The sequence below is a fragment of the Anas acuta genome, chromosome 2 (assembly GCF_963932015.1).
Source record: "Anas acuta chromosome 2, bAnaAcu1.1, whole genome shotgun sequence".
Classification (NCBI taxonomy): domain Eukaryota; kingdom Metazoa; phylum Chordata; class Aves; order Anseriformes; family Anatidae; genus Anas; species Anas acuta.
Genome location: NC_088980.1, coordinates 83,796,137 through 83,814,996, shown reverse-complemented (window position 1 = coordinate 83,814,996; position 18,860 = coordinate 83,796,137). Strand labels below are relative to the sequence as shown.

General features: G+C 38.8%; 1 protein-coding gene across 3 annotated transcripts; it reads right to left on the bottom strand.

The window, feature by feature from the left end:
- Positions 1 to 3,029: 3,029 nt before the first annotated feature.
- Positions 3,030 to 18,804, bottom strand: ATPSCKMT (ATP synthase c subunit lysine N-methyltransferase). Of its 3 annotated transcripts, none has more exons than XM_068671013.1 (5): positions 18,539 to 18,804; positions 17,973 to 18,256; positions 15,247 to 15,384; positions 14,165 to 14,215; positions 3,030 to 10,534 (listed from the first exon to the last, which is right to left on the bottom strand). In XM_068671013.1, exons 2-5 carry the CDS (start codon positions 18,252 to 18,254, stop codon positions 10,337 to 10,339), a joined length of 669 nt encoding a protein of 222 aa, XP_068527114.1. In that variant the 5' UTR covers positions 18,255 to 18,256; positions 18,539 to 18,804; the 3' UTR covers positions 3,030 to 10,336. The 3 variants fall into 3 exon arrangements, with proteins under 3 accessions (XP_068527114.1, XP_068527113.1, XP_068527116.1); XM_068671012.1 differs by having other exon boundaries at positions 18,584 to 18,804; XM_068671015.1 differs by lacking the exon at positions 14,165 to 14,215 and having other exon boundaries at positions 18,584 to 18,804.
- Positions 18,805 to 18,860: the final 56 nt, after the last annotated feature.

Genomic DNA, 18,860 nt, shown 5'->3' with positions numbered 1-18,860 from the left:
ATTAATATCTTTACTCACTCCATCTAGACTTTTTTTTTTTTAGGAGATAGAAAGTTAATTCTCCTTTGTAAGTCACAAGAGCACTACCAGCTATTAATGTCTTGCCAACAGCAAGAAAATTATCTCACTTTTCTTTTATGTGTCATTGTTAGCAGCCTCTGCAGCATTCACTTCAGAGGATACACCTTCTCTTCATGCCTAGTAATATTTCAACCCTTGTAACTAGCTCTCACATTGGGATTTGGCCTGCTGGCACACACTTACCCAGTTTGTTCCAGAAAATACCGGGAGACAGCAATTAAAAGAACCTGATCCTTCCAGTAGAGACAGAAGCCCACGTGAAAACTCCCCTGGGTGAGCCTCCAGGTTGTCCTCACTTGCCAGATGTGCATTGAACTGAGGCTTTCAGCTGCTCCAGCTGGGGCTCTGCCAACACACAGGTACAGCTCAGACCTCTGGCAAAGGGACAAACTCCACCTCGCCAGAACTTTGGCAGATGGCTCCTATTCAATCTACATACCCAGGAGAGCAAGACTGTAAGAAAAAGCAGTGCTAACATGAAGAGCATTCACTGAAGCTTGTATATTGAACATTTCCTTATTTTCTGCATATTTCTGATGGACATCTGGTTTAGTAACATTCAGGATACCCATCCTCTCATTTTCAGACTCTATTTTCCCCCCTTTTCTCCTCCCCATTCTTTAGTTGAGGCAAACAGCATCTGCAGCCTGGACTGTATTTGCAGTACTCATTCCAGTAGGCATTGAGAGGTCTTTCTAACTTTGTCTCTGGAAGATACAATCTACTTTTGCAGGTTTTTGTTTGTTCTCTTCAATCTTGCACTTTGAAAAAAAAAAAAAATTACCATACAGGGCTTCTCTATTCAGGAATGTCTTCTTTAAAATATAAATTAATATATTTGGTGAAGGCACCAAAGTAAATCCTCCTATTTATATCTTCCAGACTATGATTTAAGTAAACGTTTCTAACATAGAAATAATATCTCAAGACTCTACTAGCTTAAAAACTCCATAAACCTACCACCTAGAAAGGGTGGGGAGGGAAAGTAGGTGGTGGGTGGGCGTTGCAGATAGGCCAGTGGCAGACAGGACACCGCTGATATACAGGTGAAAGTTTGACTTCTGTCCGGAGAGCAAGTAACAGAATTTGATCCAGAGAGTGGAAGGCGATTGAAAATAGCAAAGGACAATCTGAAAGAAGAACAAGGATTATGGTCTTTGCAGGTTGTGCAACTTACAAGTCCCCTGTAAATATATCAACCAAACATCAACAGATTACTCATGGAACATGTTCAGGATATGAAACATTTTATTTTAAAATCAGATGGTATAAAGATTTTCTTAAAGTGCAAGTACATTTATGCTATAGTTTTTTACATCTCAGTACCTTCTGCATTATGAAATATATGAGCTGAAACCTGTTTCTGAAATCTTTGGTGTCTAGTGGCACCACGCACCAATAACACACCTGGCCCACAACACAGGAGGAAGCACATTTTTACTGAGACTGACTGGTATAAATTCACAGTGCTCTGTGGGATAAACAAACCTAAGAGATATGGATTGTAATCTATTCTAGCAGACTATCCATACAAACATATTAAAAAGCTGGCATTTGCAGCACAGACATTTGATCATTGAAAATTAAAGCTCTGTTACACAATCGCTCAGAAAAACAACAGCTTTCTTTATAGCAAAACTACACGGCGGTAGGCAGTGTTTTGTTTGCTTGTTTTTTGTTGTTGTTCTTGTTTAAATCAATTTCCTACATTATTTTCACCCTTAATGAAGGGATCTCATCTTTCTTTTTAATGCAAACTGCAGGACAAGTGATTTTTCAAATAGTTTTTATCAGCATAATCTGTTACTATTAAAGCTGTCTAGTGAATAGATACTCCCTAATGCCTATGGATATAATAGATGGTTTAACAACTCCATAATAAGGAAAACAATTTAAATCAAGGGCTGCACATTTCTTCTCTATTACTTTCCAATAAGGATTTTGAAAGCAGGTAGCATAGGCTTCTTCCTTCTCAGAGGCAGATTTAATTGTTTTTCAATTCAGTTGGTCTTTCTGGGTTGTTCATTCTCTTCTCAGCCTTCGCTGAAGAAGTGTATTGATTTTTATCTGATCTTATGGCTCTTGCTGTACCATCAATGTAGCATGACAGAAGTGAATGCTGAACATCCAAGCCTTACTATGGCTGAGTAACATTACCTAATCGGTGGGACTGAGCAGCAAACCCACTATTTTCCCTAGCAGCTTTTGTTTGTTTGTTTTAATTCTAGTGGTCTGAATAACGTGTATCAACATATTGGAGCAAAGTAGCCTTCTGAATAAGGTGTTGCAGGGAAAAGTCTTTCCATTTGGGGGCTGGGGAAGGGCTGTCACTGATCTTTCAATAATTTAGGTTGCAGAAAACAGTTGCTGTGCATAAAACTGTCTCAAGCAGCCTTTTCCGTATACTCATTCTGAGCTGTTTTTTGATTTTGCAAGACTGGTCTGATTTCGTGATTGCTTTTCGTGATTTGGTGATAAGAGACAGAAACCAGCAATGGTGTTTACTGTTTTGCTGCTGGACTAATAACTTTTAATTATATTTACTTAACTGGTAGATAAAGAGCTTTGATTGCCATGGTGAAAGTAGTGTATTTGTTCATGTATCATTCAATGTGGATTTTCCTGTATATGATACAGAAAGCAGTATTTTGTCTTGGGGTTGTTCGTGTTTGGAGAGGATAAACGTCAAGTTTTGACTCTTACTTTAGAAAAGTTAGCCAAAGCAACTAGCCTAGGAAGACACCAGCAATTTCAGCAGTCTGTTTTCTAATCAGACAAATAGATCACATAACATTGCTGGTTTTGAGTTGGTTAACCTTATCACTGTCAAATAGGTTCTGAAATAAAAGATCAAGACAATAACTGTACTTTAAACCACTAGTAATCTCAGGGTGAAAGAGCTTTGGCTTCCAAGAACAGTGAGTTATAACAGCAAGAGCTGCAGCCAATTCTTGTGAACATAAAAGTTTTTAATTCTGTTTTACATGACATTTTGATAAAAGGAAGTCATTGAGGCCTAAGAAAAACAGTTCTTTGGGTTCATCTCATTTTTTATCTATGAATAATTACAAATAAAAAATAAGAGTTTGAAATGAGAACATGTGAGCTTACAAATGCAGACCATGATGGGTCAATCCTATGAGTTTCTGAAGAGAAAAATCTTGTTTATGCTGATTTAGTGACATGACAACAAGGCATTAACACACAGACAATTCACAAAGGCTAAAATAAATAAATAAGGTAAGTAAAACAATACAATAAGAAGATCACAATAAATACAAATTGTCTGCAATACAGCATAGTTAACAATGGTGGTTTGAACTTTTCTGTCATAAAAAATGGAAATGATCAATATACAGAAGAACCAGACTGACTTTCATAAGTTATGTGAGACAATACACATTATGTTTTACATCTTGGTCAAGTCATACGCTTAAAAAATAAATTAGAAGTTTTATTATGAAGTTGCATCTATAAACAGTGACAGAAGGATCCAAATGCAGTTAAAAGCTAGTAACCAGGAGACATCAAATCATAAGAGCTATTTGATGTAGCAAAGGCTATAAAAAAACATAAGATTGAGGAATGTAAAATCAAAATCAGGAACGTGACAGACACAACCACTGCAGGTGCCATGTCTTACGGTCATCAGTAAGAAGGCAGCACCAAATGGCAGGTGTGATCATCCGACCTTTGTATCTCTGGCTACATCAGTTGTCAAAATGCACAGGTACTGCAGCCATTCAGCCAAAAAAAGAATTTCTTTAGCTGAAGATGTGGAGATGCAGACATGCCATTGCAGACTTAGAAGTCTTCACCATGGTCCTGAACAATTCAGCTCTTTGCTTCAGTTTTTGCAGTTGTATAGGGTGAAGACAATACCAGCCAACCCTACAAAGTGCTGTGAAATTTACTATTCAGTAGCAGTTTGAAACTGAATACTGCTGTGTTAGCATCACGTTTTACAGCAGGGGTGAATGCAATGCACTCCAACTACCTTATTTTTCTTTTTGATATTTTTAAATGCATACAATTTCCCTCACAGTTAATAGGAACAATGCACGCTTACCAAAGGGAGAAGGCACTTGTGTCTCTTTCTCCAACCTAGAAACTTCCATTCAGTAACCTTTGGCTTTGTCTATTGCCAGAGTACCAGTGATTATACTTACATTTTCATTATGTCAATATATTGTGATATTTTTATGATAGAAATTGTGCGGTAAGGACCAAAACTTAGGTTATGTTAGGTTGTGTGGCAAAAGCTCACCCACACACCCACAGAGGAGCACAGAACAGCAATGGGGACACCCCAAATAACCCCCTGCCCACTCCCATCCCAGCAGCCTGCCAAAGGGCCCAGAGGCACCACGGCAGGCAGGAACCCCACAGGCAGGGTCAGTGGGATTCCCATCACCACGAGGCACAGGGAGCAGCAGCTGGAGTGTCCCTCATGTAACGCAGGGGAAGTGCACGTGGGAACTGCACAAGACGTATAAGATCAGACAAATCTTCATTAAAGATCCAGTATCCAAGTCTCCTGTTTCCTGGAAGAGTGCTCAAGACTATCTAATTTTCATGCAGCAGACAAATAAACCTCAGAAGTGTGCTGTTTGATCAGGATTTTTATTAGAATGAGCAAACAACCTGATTTAGATGGTTTGTCCAGGAGGCTTACAAGAAAAGAGCGAGCACTTCAAAGAAACTTAAACCATTTGTTAAATCAATATGGATCTGACCTGTGCTATACTTAACTCATGGTGAGCCAGCTGCTGAAACCAGAAACTCTGTTCATATTAGAAACTATTTCTTCAGCTTCTCAGGGTGATAAATGCAGTTTCCTTTTGAGTTGGTAATGTCCTCACTTGGAAGGGGTTGGGTTTATTTGTATTTCAACACGAGATCCTACCATCCCCATCATAAATAACATTGGTATTCACGCATCATGAACATTACTTGTTCTGTTCATGCTCAGAATCTTTGTAAAATTGCTTCAGTGTGAGATCTGTGTTTGCAAATAACCTTAATTGGTGTTTGATTGGTAAACTTAGTTATGAATTAAGCATGCAGGTAGTCAGAGTATAAATCTGGCTTCTACATGTGCAGAAGAAAAGGAAGAAGCAATAAAATATACAGGGACACAGATGAGGAGCCCTGTAGACAATTTAAAGAATGGCACATTTGGACATATAAATTATTTCAAATTGTGTGTGCATTCTGAAAAGCTTGAGGAAAAAACATGGGAAAGAAAAGGTACACTTACAAAAAGAGCTACATAGTGCCAGGGGACAAAAAAAAAAAAAAAGACAAAATTGTAGGTGGCTAGAGGAATGGTGACAGAGAAGGCCCCTTGCATTTTGATTTTACCCCACACCGCACATTTCTCTCCCAGAACTTACACTGATGCTCAAGTGGTTTTGTTTTTCGTTCCCTGTGCTCTCCACACATTTCCATTTTCAAAGCTAGAATTGATTAGAATGCACCTACCCTCACAGGTAGACACGAAGTTGTGTGCTTACAAGAAGAGGCGAGACTCATACATTGGTATAAAGGAAAGGTTCAAGGCTCAGCAGCCCAATGCAAGGGACAAGAGAAAGACAATAAAAATCCATTCCTTTGATAAACTCATTCTCATTGGCCCATAATATCGTACCTAAACCAGTACTTTTTAGTTCAGTAACTCTCAGATGTTTGTTTAAGACACAGTAAAATTTTCCAATGGAAAGACAAGACTACAGTATCAAATACAAACCTACTGACAGTAGACCTGCCTATTAAATTACATCTGGACTCCCCAGAAGCAGCCCACAGACCTCAGGTTGAAAGCCATTAATTTACTGCTTCCGACCTTGCAAAGACCTCTGATGACCTCAAAACCTTATCCCACAGGCTTTACATGGGACTTCCAAAACTTACTTCATCTAAAAAAAACATCAACATACAGTAAGCAGAGAAGTATCCCTTCACATTTACTGGTAAGCAGGTTTTACTTTTTTATTTTTTTTAACCAATCCTAGCAGTTCACTGGATTGTATTACAGTGATTTTTCAAGGACCACGCAGCAATTCACAGCAAAAACACCAGTTCAACATTTCAGCCAAAGCCTCTAATAGAAAACCCAACATTACACTAAGAAAAAGAAATCAGCAAAAATCCCACCTGAACAAATAACCCAAGTGAAAAGGACTACTGAATGGATAAAAAGCCTGTATTCATTTCCCAAGTGATGAAATATAATAAAAATGCTAAATTAAGTACTTAAAACTACTAAATGTCCAGAACCGTTGTAGACCTAGGCTGTTTTTCAGTCTAATACCATATGGATGGATGTGTTTTTCTTTCATTTACTGGAAACAAAAATCATGCTTATGTCAGCATACAGACAGCTAAATAAATCAAGTGGGTTAGTTAAATACATGTTAAAAAGTTACAGAGAAAGAGGACATTCCTGCAGTATATTTAGTATTTATGCAAGGTTTGCTGGAAAAAGGCAACCAGTTTACAGAAAATGAAAGGAAATGGGAAGCCCTGATGAATTTATGAAGACAAATAGCCAAAACTGTTAAAGACAGTATGAAAAATAAAAACAAACACTGAAATAAGAGGAAGATAGCAGAAAAACAGAATGCAGAAAACACTGTTAACTAACCATGTAAAAGTCTTCCTTGGTAAAGCACACAAGGATGAATAGAAAGATTATCACAGAAAGAAAAATACTGAAAATCCTTATTTTGCAGCTTTCACACTTGGGGTGATTTTTAACTGTTAAACACAGAGGTCACAATTTCTAATCAAGATTTCAAGAACTATTCTGGCAGAAACATGTTACTTCAAAAAAACAAATTGTGGTTACTTTACAAAACTAGAGATATGCTAATTTTGGATGAGTAAAGGAAAAAAAACTCCAATCAGAATTTCTTGTCATTAAATCTGATGTTAGGCTGCCCTCTTCAATCATGAACCCAAAGGATTCATGGTTTCTTGAACAATGCTTCAGTATTTGCAAACCAACATAAAAACAATCTAGAGAAGCCTGAGGTGACCTGTGAAGAGTTAGTGTTCATTCAAGCACTGTGGTATCTGGCTAACTCATTTCTGACTCCCATTTCATCATAGCCTGTTCTTACTAAGGATGCACCCATCCACTGAGAAATGCACACAGATAAGATGAGTCTGTCAAACTGCTTTTGAAATAGTTCAGACTGCCATACTTGGGCTGTGAGGCACCCTTCTTTTCTCCCCATCCTTCAACACATAGAAGATGAACAAGATGCTACCTCTGCTTACTTCCTTCTTGGATCTCAGAATGGTATTGTTGTGGCAATATTTGTTAAAGCTTACATGCATGAGAAAAGTCTATGTTAACACACACAAAAAAAAAAAAAAAAAAAAAAACACAGAATTTGGGAGATCTCTATCACCTTATGAGATGTGTCCTTCATTAAAGGCTTTCCCTAAGCCTGAGCTCTCAAAGTGTTTTCACACCAACCATACTCATTCAAGCAGCCTTGTGGAATGTGGTAGTGTATTTTAAATTTGATTCCTTATTTTCCTACCTGGTTACAACTCATGAGTCACAAACAGCAGCACAGAGGCTTAGCTTCCTTGGAGTAGTGTTAGATTATATGACAGCATATAATCAGACTCCAGAGGGTAAGTCAAGAACTTCAATATACCTACTAACACAGAAATGCCCAAAGCTCATAAAATACGTGTATATTTCACAAACAATTCTGGGCAAGCTTAGCTGAGACTTATGTAGTTATACTGACTGTGCAGTACTTACTGAGCGACCTGCATATAGGATGGCTCTCTTGAAACCATACCACTGTCCTTCTCTCTAGAAAGTCAATTCGTGTCAAATAGAAAACTACAAGATTATGTAATAGGAGCATTGGTGCAACTGATCTTGCACCACGAAGCCCGTGGGGACATGACGTGCCTCAAAGAATAAATAAAAAATAATTTGAAAGTCCGAGTCCAAAAGAACGCCAATCCATTTTGTTTTCAAACAGATCAAATTCTACAGGATTTCAGGAAAGCATTACTCTTTCAGAAATGTAGCAGCTTTTTTGCTAAGATCTGGCAGCACGAGGAAAGGATGAAACAAGTGGCTCCCAAAAGTCAAGTCATTCTACTAGAAGATGTAAACAAAGATAAACTACCGTTGTTTTGTTTTTTTCCTGCGTATCTGAATTACTTCGGTATTGAACAGCAGTGTAGCTTGGGGGTTTCCTTCTTGTGGCTTCAGACTTGTGCTGTAATTTAATTAAGCCAGTTCTCTATGGCTTTCTTGGTTTCCATAAGTAACAAATGTGTACTTCGAAGCAGCACATCAATGAAATCATAATCACCTGAGCAATTGGAAATGTATCAAGATAATAATCTATACAGTGATAACTGAAGCCACAGTTGTGCTCCTCTGATAGTTTACTTGATTAAATACCAACACGAGTGATCATGAAAATTGAGGATGACATGACAAAAAGCGCTTTCCCAATCCTCCTGTGTAAAGCAGAGTAGCTTGCTTTCTGCTTTACACTTCAGCCATGGAAGCAGGAAATGCACTGCATTCCTCTATGTAATAAGGAATAAAAACCTACGGACCACTGTATACTTCAGCAGAGACACTTAACAAAAGGTAAATGTCCAGAGTAAGAAACAGCCTTCTGCTTCACTTTAAGAGCCATCATAAATTTCTCCTTGCCTTGAGAACTGTACTTAGTGTTCCTAAAGCTCAGACCATCAGGTCATTAATTCCTTATCTCGCCCTCCTTAACAGGTATTTCTGGAGCCATAGGTGGTAACTAAGAAGCCCGCTCCAAAGTCTTTACATGTACAATTCAGAAATTCAGATTTCCTTTTTAAAAGACAAATAACTGATAATGCAATAGACAAATATATAGCCAAACAAAAAGGAAAACAAATATCTACTTCATTCCTTGCAAACTAACTTTAGTGACCATTGGTAAAAGCAAGCAGTAGAAACTTGGCTGAAAGCACTGCATGGCAGATGAGTCACAATTTACCAAAATTTTTGCCTCTTCTCCTTTATAAACATTCAGGGAAGGACTCTTGGCTTAGTTACCCAACATCCCCTTTTGTACCATCTTTTTGGTGGAAATATTTTCAGACTTCCTTTGTCCAAGATTCCAGCTTTATGGCCTTGGGATATTAAAGTGCAGACATTCAGATAAGCCACTGTAGCTCAGTCCTATCATTGTGTAGTATTTATAGCTCTTAGATCGTGGTGGAAAGAGTTTAGTGTAGTTTTTCAAGACCCACTATGCTACACGGCAGTGAAATGCTGTAAAAGATGGTTTACTAGTAATCAGTGTTCTTCAGGACATACAGCCCCAGTGCTCACAGCTGTGCCTTGCCATATGTGAGGCTGAAATAATCTCTCCTTTCGCAGACTCCTGAGGATACATCTGCCCCTTTCTTCTCCTGTTTTGTATACAGTATAAGAAGAAAAAAAAAATCTACTGCGTCATTTCATCTCCTCAGTGAGGATTTTATTTCACATTCTCCTTCCTCTTCCCCTCCCCCCCCCACACACACGGAAAAGCTTGAGGACAAGTATACCTGTAGCTACACATCCCAAATAACAACCAGCTTCTCTTCAAGTCAGATACCTTAAACTCAAGAAACCTGTTTTTGTAACTGCTAATGAAATGTCACAGGGTTTGTGTTGACCCAAGAGCAGCATTTCTCTGCTTCTCTTGGCCTGAACTAATTTTAGGTATGGTAACAACCGCCTAGCTGTCAGGTGGCAACTCCCTAACTTGTTCAAGCTTAGATCTCCAGACAGCACTTGTGCAGAGGTCTGACAAACTTACATAGTCACTGTGCAGCAAAGGCTTTCTCCCTGGAGATACTCAGAAGCTGTCTGACACAGACCTGGGCAACTGGCTTCAGGTGGCCCTGCCTGAGCAGGGGGCTTGGACCAAATGACCTCTGGTTTTAGGCTAGCCAATTTGAGCATTTGAACTCACACATGCTTCCCGTAACAGTACTGAACCCTGCTTTATCCTGTTTTCTATACTAAAGTTTCCTGATTCTGTAACATTTTTCAATACTTTTTACTAAACACACCACATCCTATAACTAAACCTTTTTGTGTTTTCAGATAACCAATGTACTTCAGTTATTTTAAAGAATATACACCTCAAAATCCCGGTCTCCATTTCATGTTAATCTCATCTTCCAACTGGTGAAGTCAAAGCTGAAAAATTCAGTACATGAACACACTAGATGTTTAAGATTCTGCTGCTGGTGTTGTTTCTAAGCTTTTACTTTCGCTTCCCCTAGGACACTTCAAATCATAGGCCCAAACGGTGTCTATTCCTTCTCCTGTAGTATGATTTGGGATCCAGCAAGGGAAAGGAAAACGACAGGCGATGATTCTGGCATTAGATTCAAGCTCTTCTTTGAGTTTCTTCTCCAACTGTGGCATCTGTGGAGCAGCAACAAAAAACTTTCAGGAACAGTACAAAACAGAAACATTCTCTAATTTAAGTGTCAAAGACAAGTCCAAGGTTTGAGGAATATTTGAAAAAAATAGGAAGTATTCCTGATACATTCTGGTTTGATGCATTGACAAAGAGTATCTAAAACCAGAAAATGGTTATTGTGCCCTGACCAGTGAGATCACTACAACTGTAACTAAGTCTTTAAAATTAAATTACAGTAGATAAACCTTTAGTTTAAAAAACAAAAGCAAATACACACACACAACCACATTAAGGCAAGACTTTGCATGTTCTAATTCGTTATTCTCTTCAGTGAGATTCTTCCCTGCAGACAGTTAGAGTTTAGCGTCTCAAATGTATAGAATTTATAACACCAAGTTGCGTGATACTCAAAGGCTGATGCTTCTCATGATTTCCAGTCTAACGCCAAGACATATCTTGGGAGGCTCAAAACCCCACATCTGGTCAGCAAACCAAAGCAAGCATTCTGCTCTCACTGTATGAGAAAGTACTGGCATGGTACACAGCACTGGAACTGTGCTTTGTTGGCTCCAGACTATTAACACAAACACCTAAGTCCCTGCACAGCACTGTGTGAAACAGCACAAACCACCCTACAGCTTGCCTTGGTTGGAGACCTGCTCTGTACAACTTTCCTCCACTGGCTTTTGTATCACCTCAATTTTTGCTACAGGAAATATCATTACCCCTCCAGAACTGAGCAACACTCTGCCCAGGCACTTTATCTCCCATAAGTATGCCAAAAATGCCTCTATGGATTAAGCGAGAAATGAATTAACACAGCTATTTTCTTTCCAACCCCCAGATTGCTGTTATATTGGGGGCTGGGAGGACGCTGCATAGATCTATCCATTTCTGTCCTTTGCAAAAATCGGGTGTTATGCTTCAGTAGATCACTGCACATCCATTTGGAATTCCTTCTGACAAATGATATCTATCTCAGTGAGTAATTATAGCAGCGAGCTCCAAAATTAAAATATTTGTACTTTGATATTGTGACAGAGCATTTAACTATTAAAAGGTTGAAAGGATAGTAATTATCTACAAATACAGTTCAATTTAAGTCAGGAAGGACACAAGATAAACAAAAATTTCAAACCAAAAAATACAGAGCACATTAGAAAACAAGACTGGCTTTCAAAAACGTTTTCAAAGGCTAAAGCTAACTTGAACTCTCACATACATGCAGGGCCTACCTTTGATGTTCCATCCCACTATAGCTAAATTTAAGCTTACAATGGGATATTTTAGGAAAATTGTTCAGAGGTAACTCATGGGTATATTAGATCTATGAATGCCTTTAAGTATTCTGTGCTCTGATTTATTCCATACAGCAAATGCTTTTAAACATTTTTGCTTAAATAAATGAGAAAAATAAGCCCAATTTCATATCTCAAACTGAACTAATACACCAGAAGAGACAGGACTAAGTTGTTATAGCAATTAATACAGTCCACAAACATGGACCTAGCCTAATCTTTACTGAGTAATTATGAAAAACAGTGGTATCTCATGTCTCAAATTAGAAGATTTCATTAACAGCTCAGCCAAAAGCAATTGCATTCTTGAACCAAACCCAAAGTAGTTTTAAGCTAAATCTCTCAGTAACATTAAGTGTTAGAGCCATACTGTATTTTATATCATTCAGATTTTATTTGTTACATCTATATAGATAAATAGCTTAGTAAAAAACTTTTGTACAGGACATATTTAGTTAAAATTCAACTGCAGTTGTGAACATGAACACCTGGTAAAAATTCTGTCATCCCACCCCGAGCAAGTAAAAGTCTCTCTGCAATGACTCATTGATAAACACATCTTCCCCCAGATGCTTGCAAGAACAGAGAGGTCTCAGAGTCCTCACTAAAGATCAATACATCCCAGTTCTGTTAGCTAATCTTGGATGTGAAATAAAAGCACAGTGTGACAACATCAAACCAGACCACTATTACTATAAAAGCTAAAGACATTTATTGCCCTCAGTCAAAAAAAAAAAAAAAGAGAGAGAAAATGCATTAAGAGTTTCTAGAAAATCAATTTAGTCATTCAGGAGACTAAGCATTCACAACATAGAAAGTAAATTTAAAGAACATTATGAGCAAATTAATTCTCAGGACACACTGTAGTTCCTACGTTTGGGTCTGTTACATTTATGACAGTGTTTTATTGGAAGAATTAAGACTAATATTTGCTGAATTTACTGAAGTTATTCTGAGACTAAAGGGTACTCTTTCTATCATAGTAGTATACAAATGGGGTAAAATAGCTAATTTTAAAATTCAGCCAGTATTTCAACTAATCATGCTGACATTCTCCTAGGGCATTTGTTTAGTTTACTGAAATATCTTTCTTCCCTTGCACTTGTGCTCTTGGTGCAACTGCAGACTTTGTGACTGCAGATTCAAATCTTTATACTGCCCCCTCCTGGAATCCAGGCCAGAGAACACGCAGCATTCAAACCTGGGAACATCTGCAGCACGAGCACTGCAACAGCTCTCGCTAATACGCCACCAGAAAAGTAGGAAAAAACGCATTTTCACTTCAGTTCTCACCACGAGTTACAACGTGAATCTGAAGTAGGTATTTTAATTCCAATGCTAATAAAGGAAAAATCAGAGAGTAAGGAAACATCATTATGCTTCTTGTTGTGTCTTCCTGTTACTACCACACCAATGCATATTGCACTGTATAGCATCACGTAAAGCTCTTCACTCCACTTCATCCCACATCTGCCCTAGCACAAAAAAAATAAAAAAAGCAGCAGTACGGAAGCATTTATATATTTCCATTTCACTTCTCCATACGCATTCAACATATATAGAAGTTTCTAATGATAAATATAGAAAATATAATTTTTCTCTTCTGTAGTAAAAAAGAAAAACTAGATAAAGCCAAAAGTCAAAGTCAAAGTCCTGACTGAATTTATCTAATATACCAAAATAGTCTCTATGCAGTAATATCTACAGCAATTTTGAAGAACCCATGGGACACGATGAACATAAGCTACAAAGCCCTCCTAAAAATCAAAGAAATTTGTACACTTGTTCTCTAGCAATTACACTTGAAGTATTTGTCTTCCTTCCCAAAACCCTCACAGTCTAAAATGAGCAAGGAATTATTTCAGAATACTAGCTACTAGCCTAATTTGAGGTCATCCCATTTTTAGATAATCTAACAAAAGTTCAGTAACTTCCACTGACAAGTTCACAGAAAAGCAGCTGTAGACAGTTTCTTACTCCCTCCTCTCCCTGCAAACATACTTTTTTTTTTTTTCCCAGTATGAAAACCTGAAATATTCAAGAATTGATCTATCACCTTCTCAAGGCAACTTAAGTACGTCAGTTTTCATTTTGATTCTGAACTTCACTAATTGATGCTAAATACAATGCTACCACCGCCGCCATCCAGGAATGCTTTTAGAGCTCCAGTCTGCACACCATCACAAGTTTTACCAGGTTTTATCATGGACATTAATAACCAACGATGAAATACCTAAATATTATTAGTACTACCTTTGACATTTTGTAAGTTGATTTATTTTGCAGATGAGTATGTTGGTATTAAAATAACTGTGCAAAAATAATAAAACTTACCATTTGAGGTACCCCAAAAATAACAACATTTGTATAATGGGAAAAAGAAACCTGAAAAAAAAAAAAAAAGCCTTAAAGAAATGAGCACTCTAATTGGAGAAGTTCTCACCATTCTCACCTGAACCCTCTAAATACACTCCTTTGAACGGGGATTTAGACCAAAAATAAGAAAGGATATCCAATATCAAGTATTCATCTCACGAACTTCCACATATAGAAAACTTTATTCTGCTGAGTAGCAGAAAACTACTGCCTGGTCAAGGATACGGCTCCAATTTCAGGAGCATGAAGAAAATCAATTTAGAAAACACTATATGATTTTATTCACTGTTATGTTTTCCCACAACTCCTATATATGTTAACATAAGATATGCTTTAAGTTTGCCCCATCTTGTTAAATGTTAGTTATTGGAGCTTCCCATTGCAATGCCTGGGTTCTTCTAGTCAGTGCCCAGTTTTCCAACACACCTCTCCTGAATAAAGAGAAAAAAAGAGTATATTCACACTTTTTACCGATTCCTTGTATCCACTTTACTCTTTACAAAATGCTACTTAAAGAAAAAAGACTGATGGGAATAGCTGGGGGGAGACAAACATAAATATAGCAAAAAGTAAGTCTCATTAAAGATGCAATTTTCATTCAAATGAATGCACGTTGAAAAAAAAAACAGCTTGAAGCAACACTAAGAATCAGGTAACATACTGCACAGCTACAGAAGAACACACATCTAATGCAATACCACAGGACAGCGTTCTTGCACATTAGGTGAACAAGAGTCTTGTTACCAACTCCACAGAAGCAGCTCTCAGCGAAGCCTGACATTACAGTAGCCCACATCATTCAACTGGCAAAAGTACAATGTAGTATGCTCAGAAAATCTGTACTGGAAAAGCACAGCAAGACACTCCAGCACAAAACCAGCAGAGCATTGTAAACGTGCAGTGAGCCTTGTTTCTATGCTGTAAGCACTCTTCTCAAAGCCCAGTACAGCATCTTGTGGCCAGACAAATACAATTCTTCCAAGAAAGTATCTCTGAATTATGGAAATCTCCCATTCATTCTTAGGTACTCCAGCACCTACCTTCCACAAGTCTGAGATATAGAATTTGGTGTTGTGATGTACCCCATCTCTCCAGGCACGGTATCTGGAGTACCAGACTAGCCAGGGATTTAACTCATAACCAACAGCTTTGAATCCCATTTTGGCAGCTGCTATCACCTACAAGGAAGAGAAGAAATCTTCACTTAAAAACAGACAGAGAATGCTAAAAGGTATATTCATCCAAACAGGAGAAAGGACAGAATTTTATTTACACGTCAAAGGAACGCACATTTGTAAGCAATCAGATTTTAATTCCTAAGAGAATGGTAGCATAGCAAACAAAAATTCAGATTATATTTTGCTATTATGATTAGTTCTGTTGAAATTGATATTCACACAAACAAAATTAACCACTTAAACATTCACAGGACAAAGCTGTAAGCTTGTACTATGTCTACAGCTCACATAAAAGTTTAATTTAACATATTCATGACACTACCTTAGAATTCAAGAGTACCAAAACTGACCCTGGAGACAGTAAAACACATAAGCAGATACGCTCAGAATTAGAGCATTCAACCTAGTTGAGAAGCAGTGAAGGGTAAGGCACTTGAAAGATCCCTGCATCAAAGCCAAAATGACCTATCAGTGGAAAGTCTGTGAAACCAATCTGTTGACATCCATAAAAATAAAAATTAAAGAAAAAAAAAATCACAGAGCAAACCTCAAAGTGTATCTTTTAGCTAATGTTAAACTTCACACATCATTTTGAAAAGGCAAAAGGTAATTCAGTTAACAAAATGTATCTAGTATACTCCCTCAAATCAGACCTTAATATTCAGAATCATTATGCTATATAGCAAATGTCCTCTAACTAAATCAAAGCTTTTTTTTATTTTTTATTTTTTAAGGAAACTTCAAAACAGCACACTAATTTTTAGAAATATTAAAATCTAGGACTGAGATATAATTTAAAAGGTTACTGCCAAGCTTTAATCAGGAAAAGCCTCATCAGATACGAATTGCAGGCAAGGTAGAATCAGGAAGAAGTACAAATTTTTTAATACAACATCTCAAACAGCATTATCACACAATGTGCTGCACAGTATTAAAACAACACTACTTGCATCACACACACCAAATTTTCAAATATAGTAAATGAATCTGACATTTTCAACATGCTTGAAAATAAAGTATGTTCATATTTGTCCACAGAACACACCGTGTAAGTGCTAAATATTTACAAACGTGAACAGAAGCTTAACTTTTTTCAATACAGATGCATTGAGGCAACACTGAGCATCCAATTTTGGGCACCTGGCTCTCCAAGCAGCTTTCAGTCTCCATTTAGGCACTAATGTGCATATATACACATATATATTTATATTACATGTATTATACATTTATAATACATGTGTATTTATATATATGTGTATATATAGGTGCCTACATATGTAGATAAATATGGAACTGGAATAAAATACGCAATAACTAGTCAAATTAGTTGTCTTGGATAAGGGTCAAGACCCAGAATGCTGAGTAGAGAGGACATCAGAAACTGTAGTTCTCTTGTACCTATGTGCTTTTCCCTAGGCCTTACTTAGGTGCAATTCGTTCACAGATTTGGATGTCCAAATACAACTGCAGCATGGAGAGATGGTCAAATCATTCACATGAAACATGGACAAAAGCAGTATTCAAGAAAGATCTTCCTTGTTTCCATCAACAACCCACTTAATGCACCATCCTGTTACACAGGTGCTTTAAAAATAGTACCCAAAGCACCACAACTACAAAAAAAAAATACTATTCTCTGCAGCGCTCTCCCTCACCACCACTTTTGACAAATGGAAGGTTTGGGCAATGCCCAAACAGCATCACAGCATCACTTTGGCTATCCAAAAATTTCCCCCCAGACCTCCCTAACTTCTTTTTGAATCTATTTCTGCCCCAAAACTCCACAGCAAGCTGTTGTGCTCAATCTTAAAGTAATTTTGCAGTGGGTTGGATGAATCCTAACTTTGCCACATAATGATAAAGACCAGAAACTGACACTGAAAAATGGGTGTTACAATACTAAAAACATTTGAAGCTAGTGAAATTACCTGTCCTATATCCTAATTTCCATACAGAAAAAGCCTTGAACTAGCTTCTGTACTGAAAGTCTGCTGAGGGTAGAGAAGCCTTTCCACAGTTGTTTCGTACCATTCAGCTTTGCAGTGGCTCTGATTTTACCACATTCATGTTGAAATGGGGCAGCCAGCAGTGTACAATGTCATTAAGACTATAGTTTTAATGATACCATGATATTTATTTTTGTAATCCATCATTCCTTTCTCATCTTTTTGTTCTTCTGTCACTTTTATGCAGTAATCACAGAGCTGCAGCTCCAAAAGCAGAGGGTTATTTAAGCTCACAGCCTCACATGCTGCAGCTATAAACCTATGTGGAATACAGCTCTCTGGAAAACACAGTGCCAATCCTTTAATTACATCTTTTTATGTGAACGCAGTGCAATGCCTCCCAAGCGACAAGATGAGGTTATGATTTGGGATGCTACTTTGTCAAGCTGAGAGTAAGGCAGGAACAAAACTATCGATTGTTCACCTAAACTAAACGTAAACCATTCTCAGGCTTTGCATAAAGCTTGGTAAAATACAATGGGTGTGAAGGAAAACGTTTGTAAATATGACAAAGCAGAGGGCAGGAGTGGAGTATTTGCTGCTTTTCTGAGGTAGAGAAGGAAGGAGACGTCTGTAACTTACAACACGGCCATCCCCGCTGCCAATGTCAGCTAGAGAGCCGCTCCTGCCCTGCAACATTTTCAGGACATTCTGGATCTGCGCTGAGGTGGCGGGGACGAAGGGCAGGCAGACCTTCCTGAGGGCCGGCGCCAGGAAGGGGGTGACCACGGCGTACAGGGCCACCAGCACCCCACCAACTGCGCCCGTGGCCAGCAGCCCCCACTGCCTTCTTCTGGAGGGCTCCTCAGGGCTTCCTTGCGCGAGTGGAGCGGGGCTCTCTGCCACCAGTGCTTTGGACGCCATGCCTGCGGACAAAGATTAACAGGGGGATGGCTTCACTAACTGAGGGATTAACGGTCAAAATATTATGATGTGACACGTGTAATGCAAGGGAGGTGCTTAAACACTTCATTTGATTCTAATGGCTTAAAAAAAAGTTAAATTATTGCATATAAGAGGCTGAGGTATTAGGTTTATTGCTCATTAAGAAAAAGAGGAAAAGACACCTTTCCCCACCCCACCGACCCCACACCCCACAATGAGGGACCCCCACCACCGGCGGCCGTATTTATGGAGGAGGACCCTACCACCCCTCTACGGCGGAGGGGGGGAGAAGAGAGGAGGGCGAGCACCTTTCCGCACACGCTGAAGAGCAGATCCGCACGGCACCCTTCGGCAGCGGGGCTGCCCTTCCTTATTCTCTCCCGTCACCTCGCTGCGGCCCGCCTGGCGCCCGAATTGCGCCTAATCGCATTCCCTCCCCCCCCACACCCCGCGCTGGTGGACGGGGCCGCGAGCGCCGCGCAGCGCCCGGAGCCCCCCGGCCGCTTCCAGAAAGCTCCGCGGCGGGCGCCACGTAAGTTCCCCCCCGCCAAATATGTCGCGGGGATGCCCTGTGCGCATGCGCGG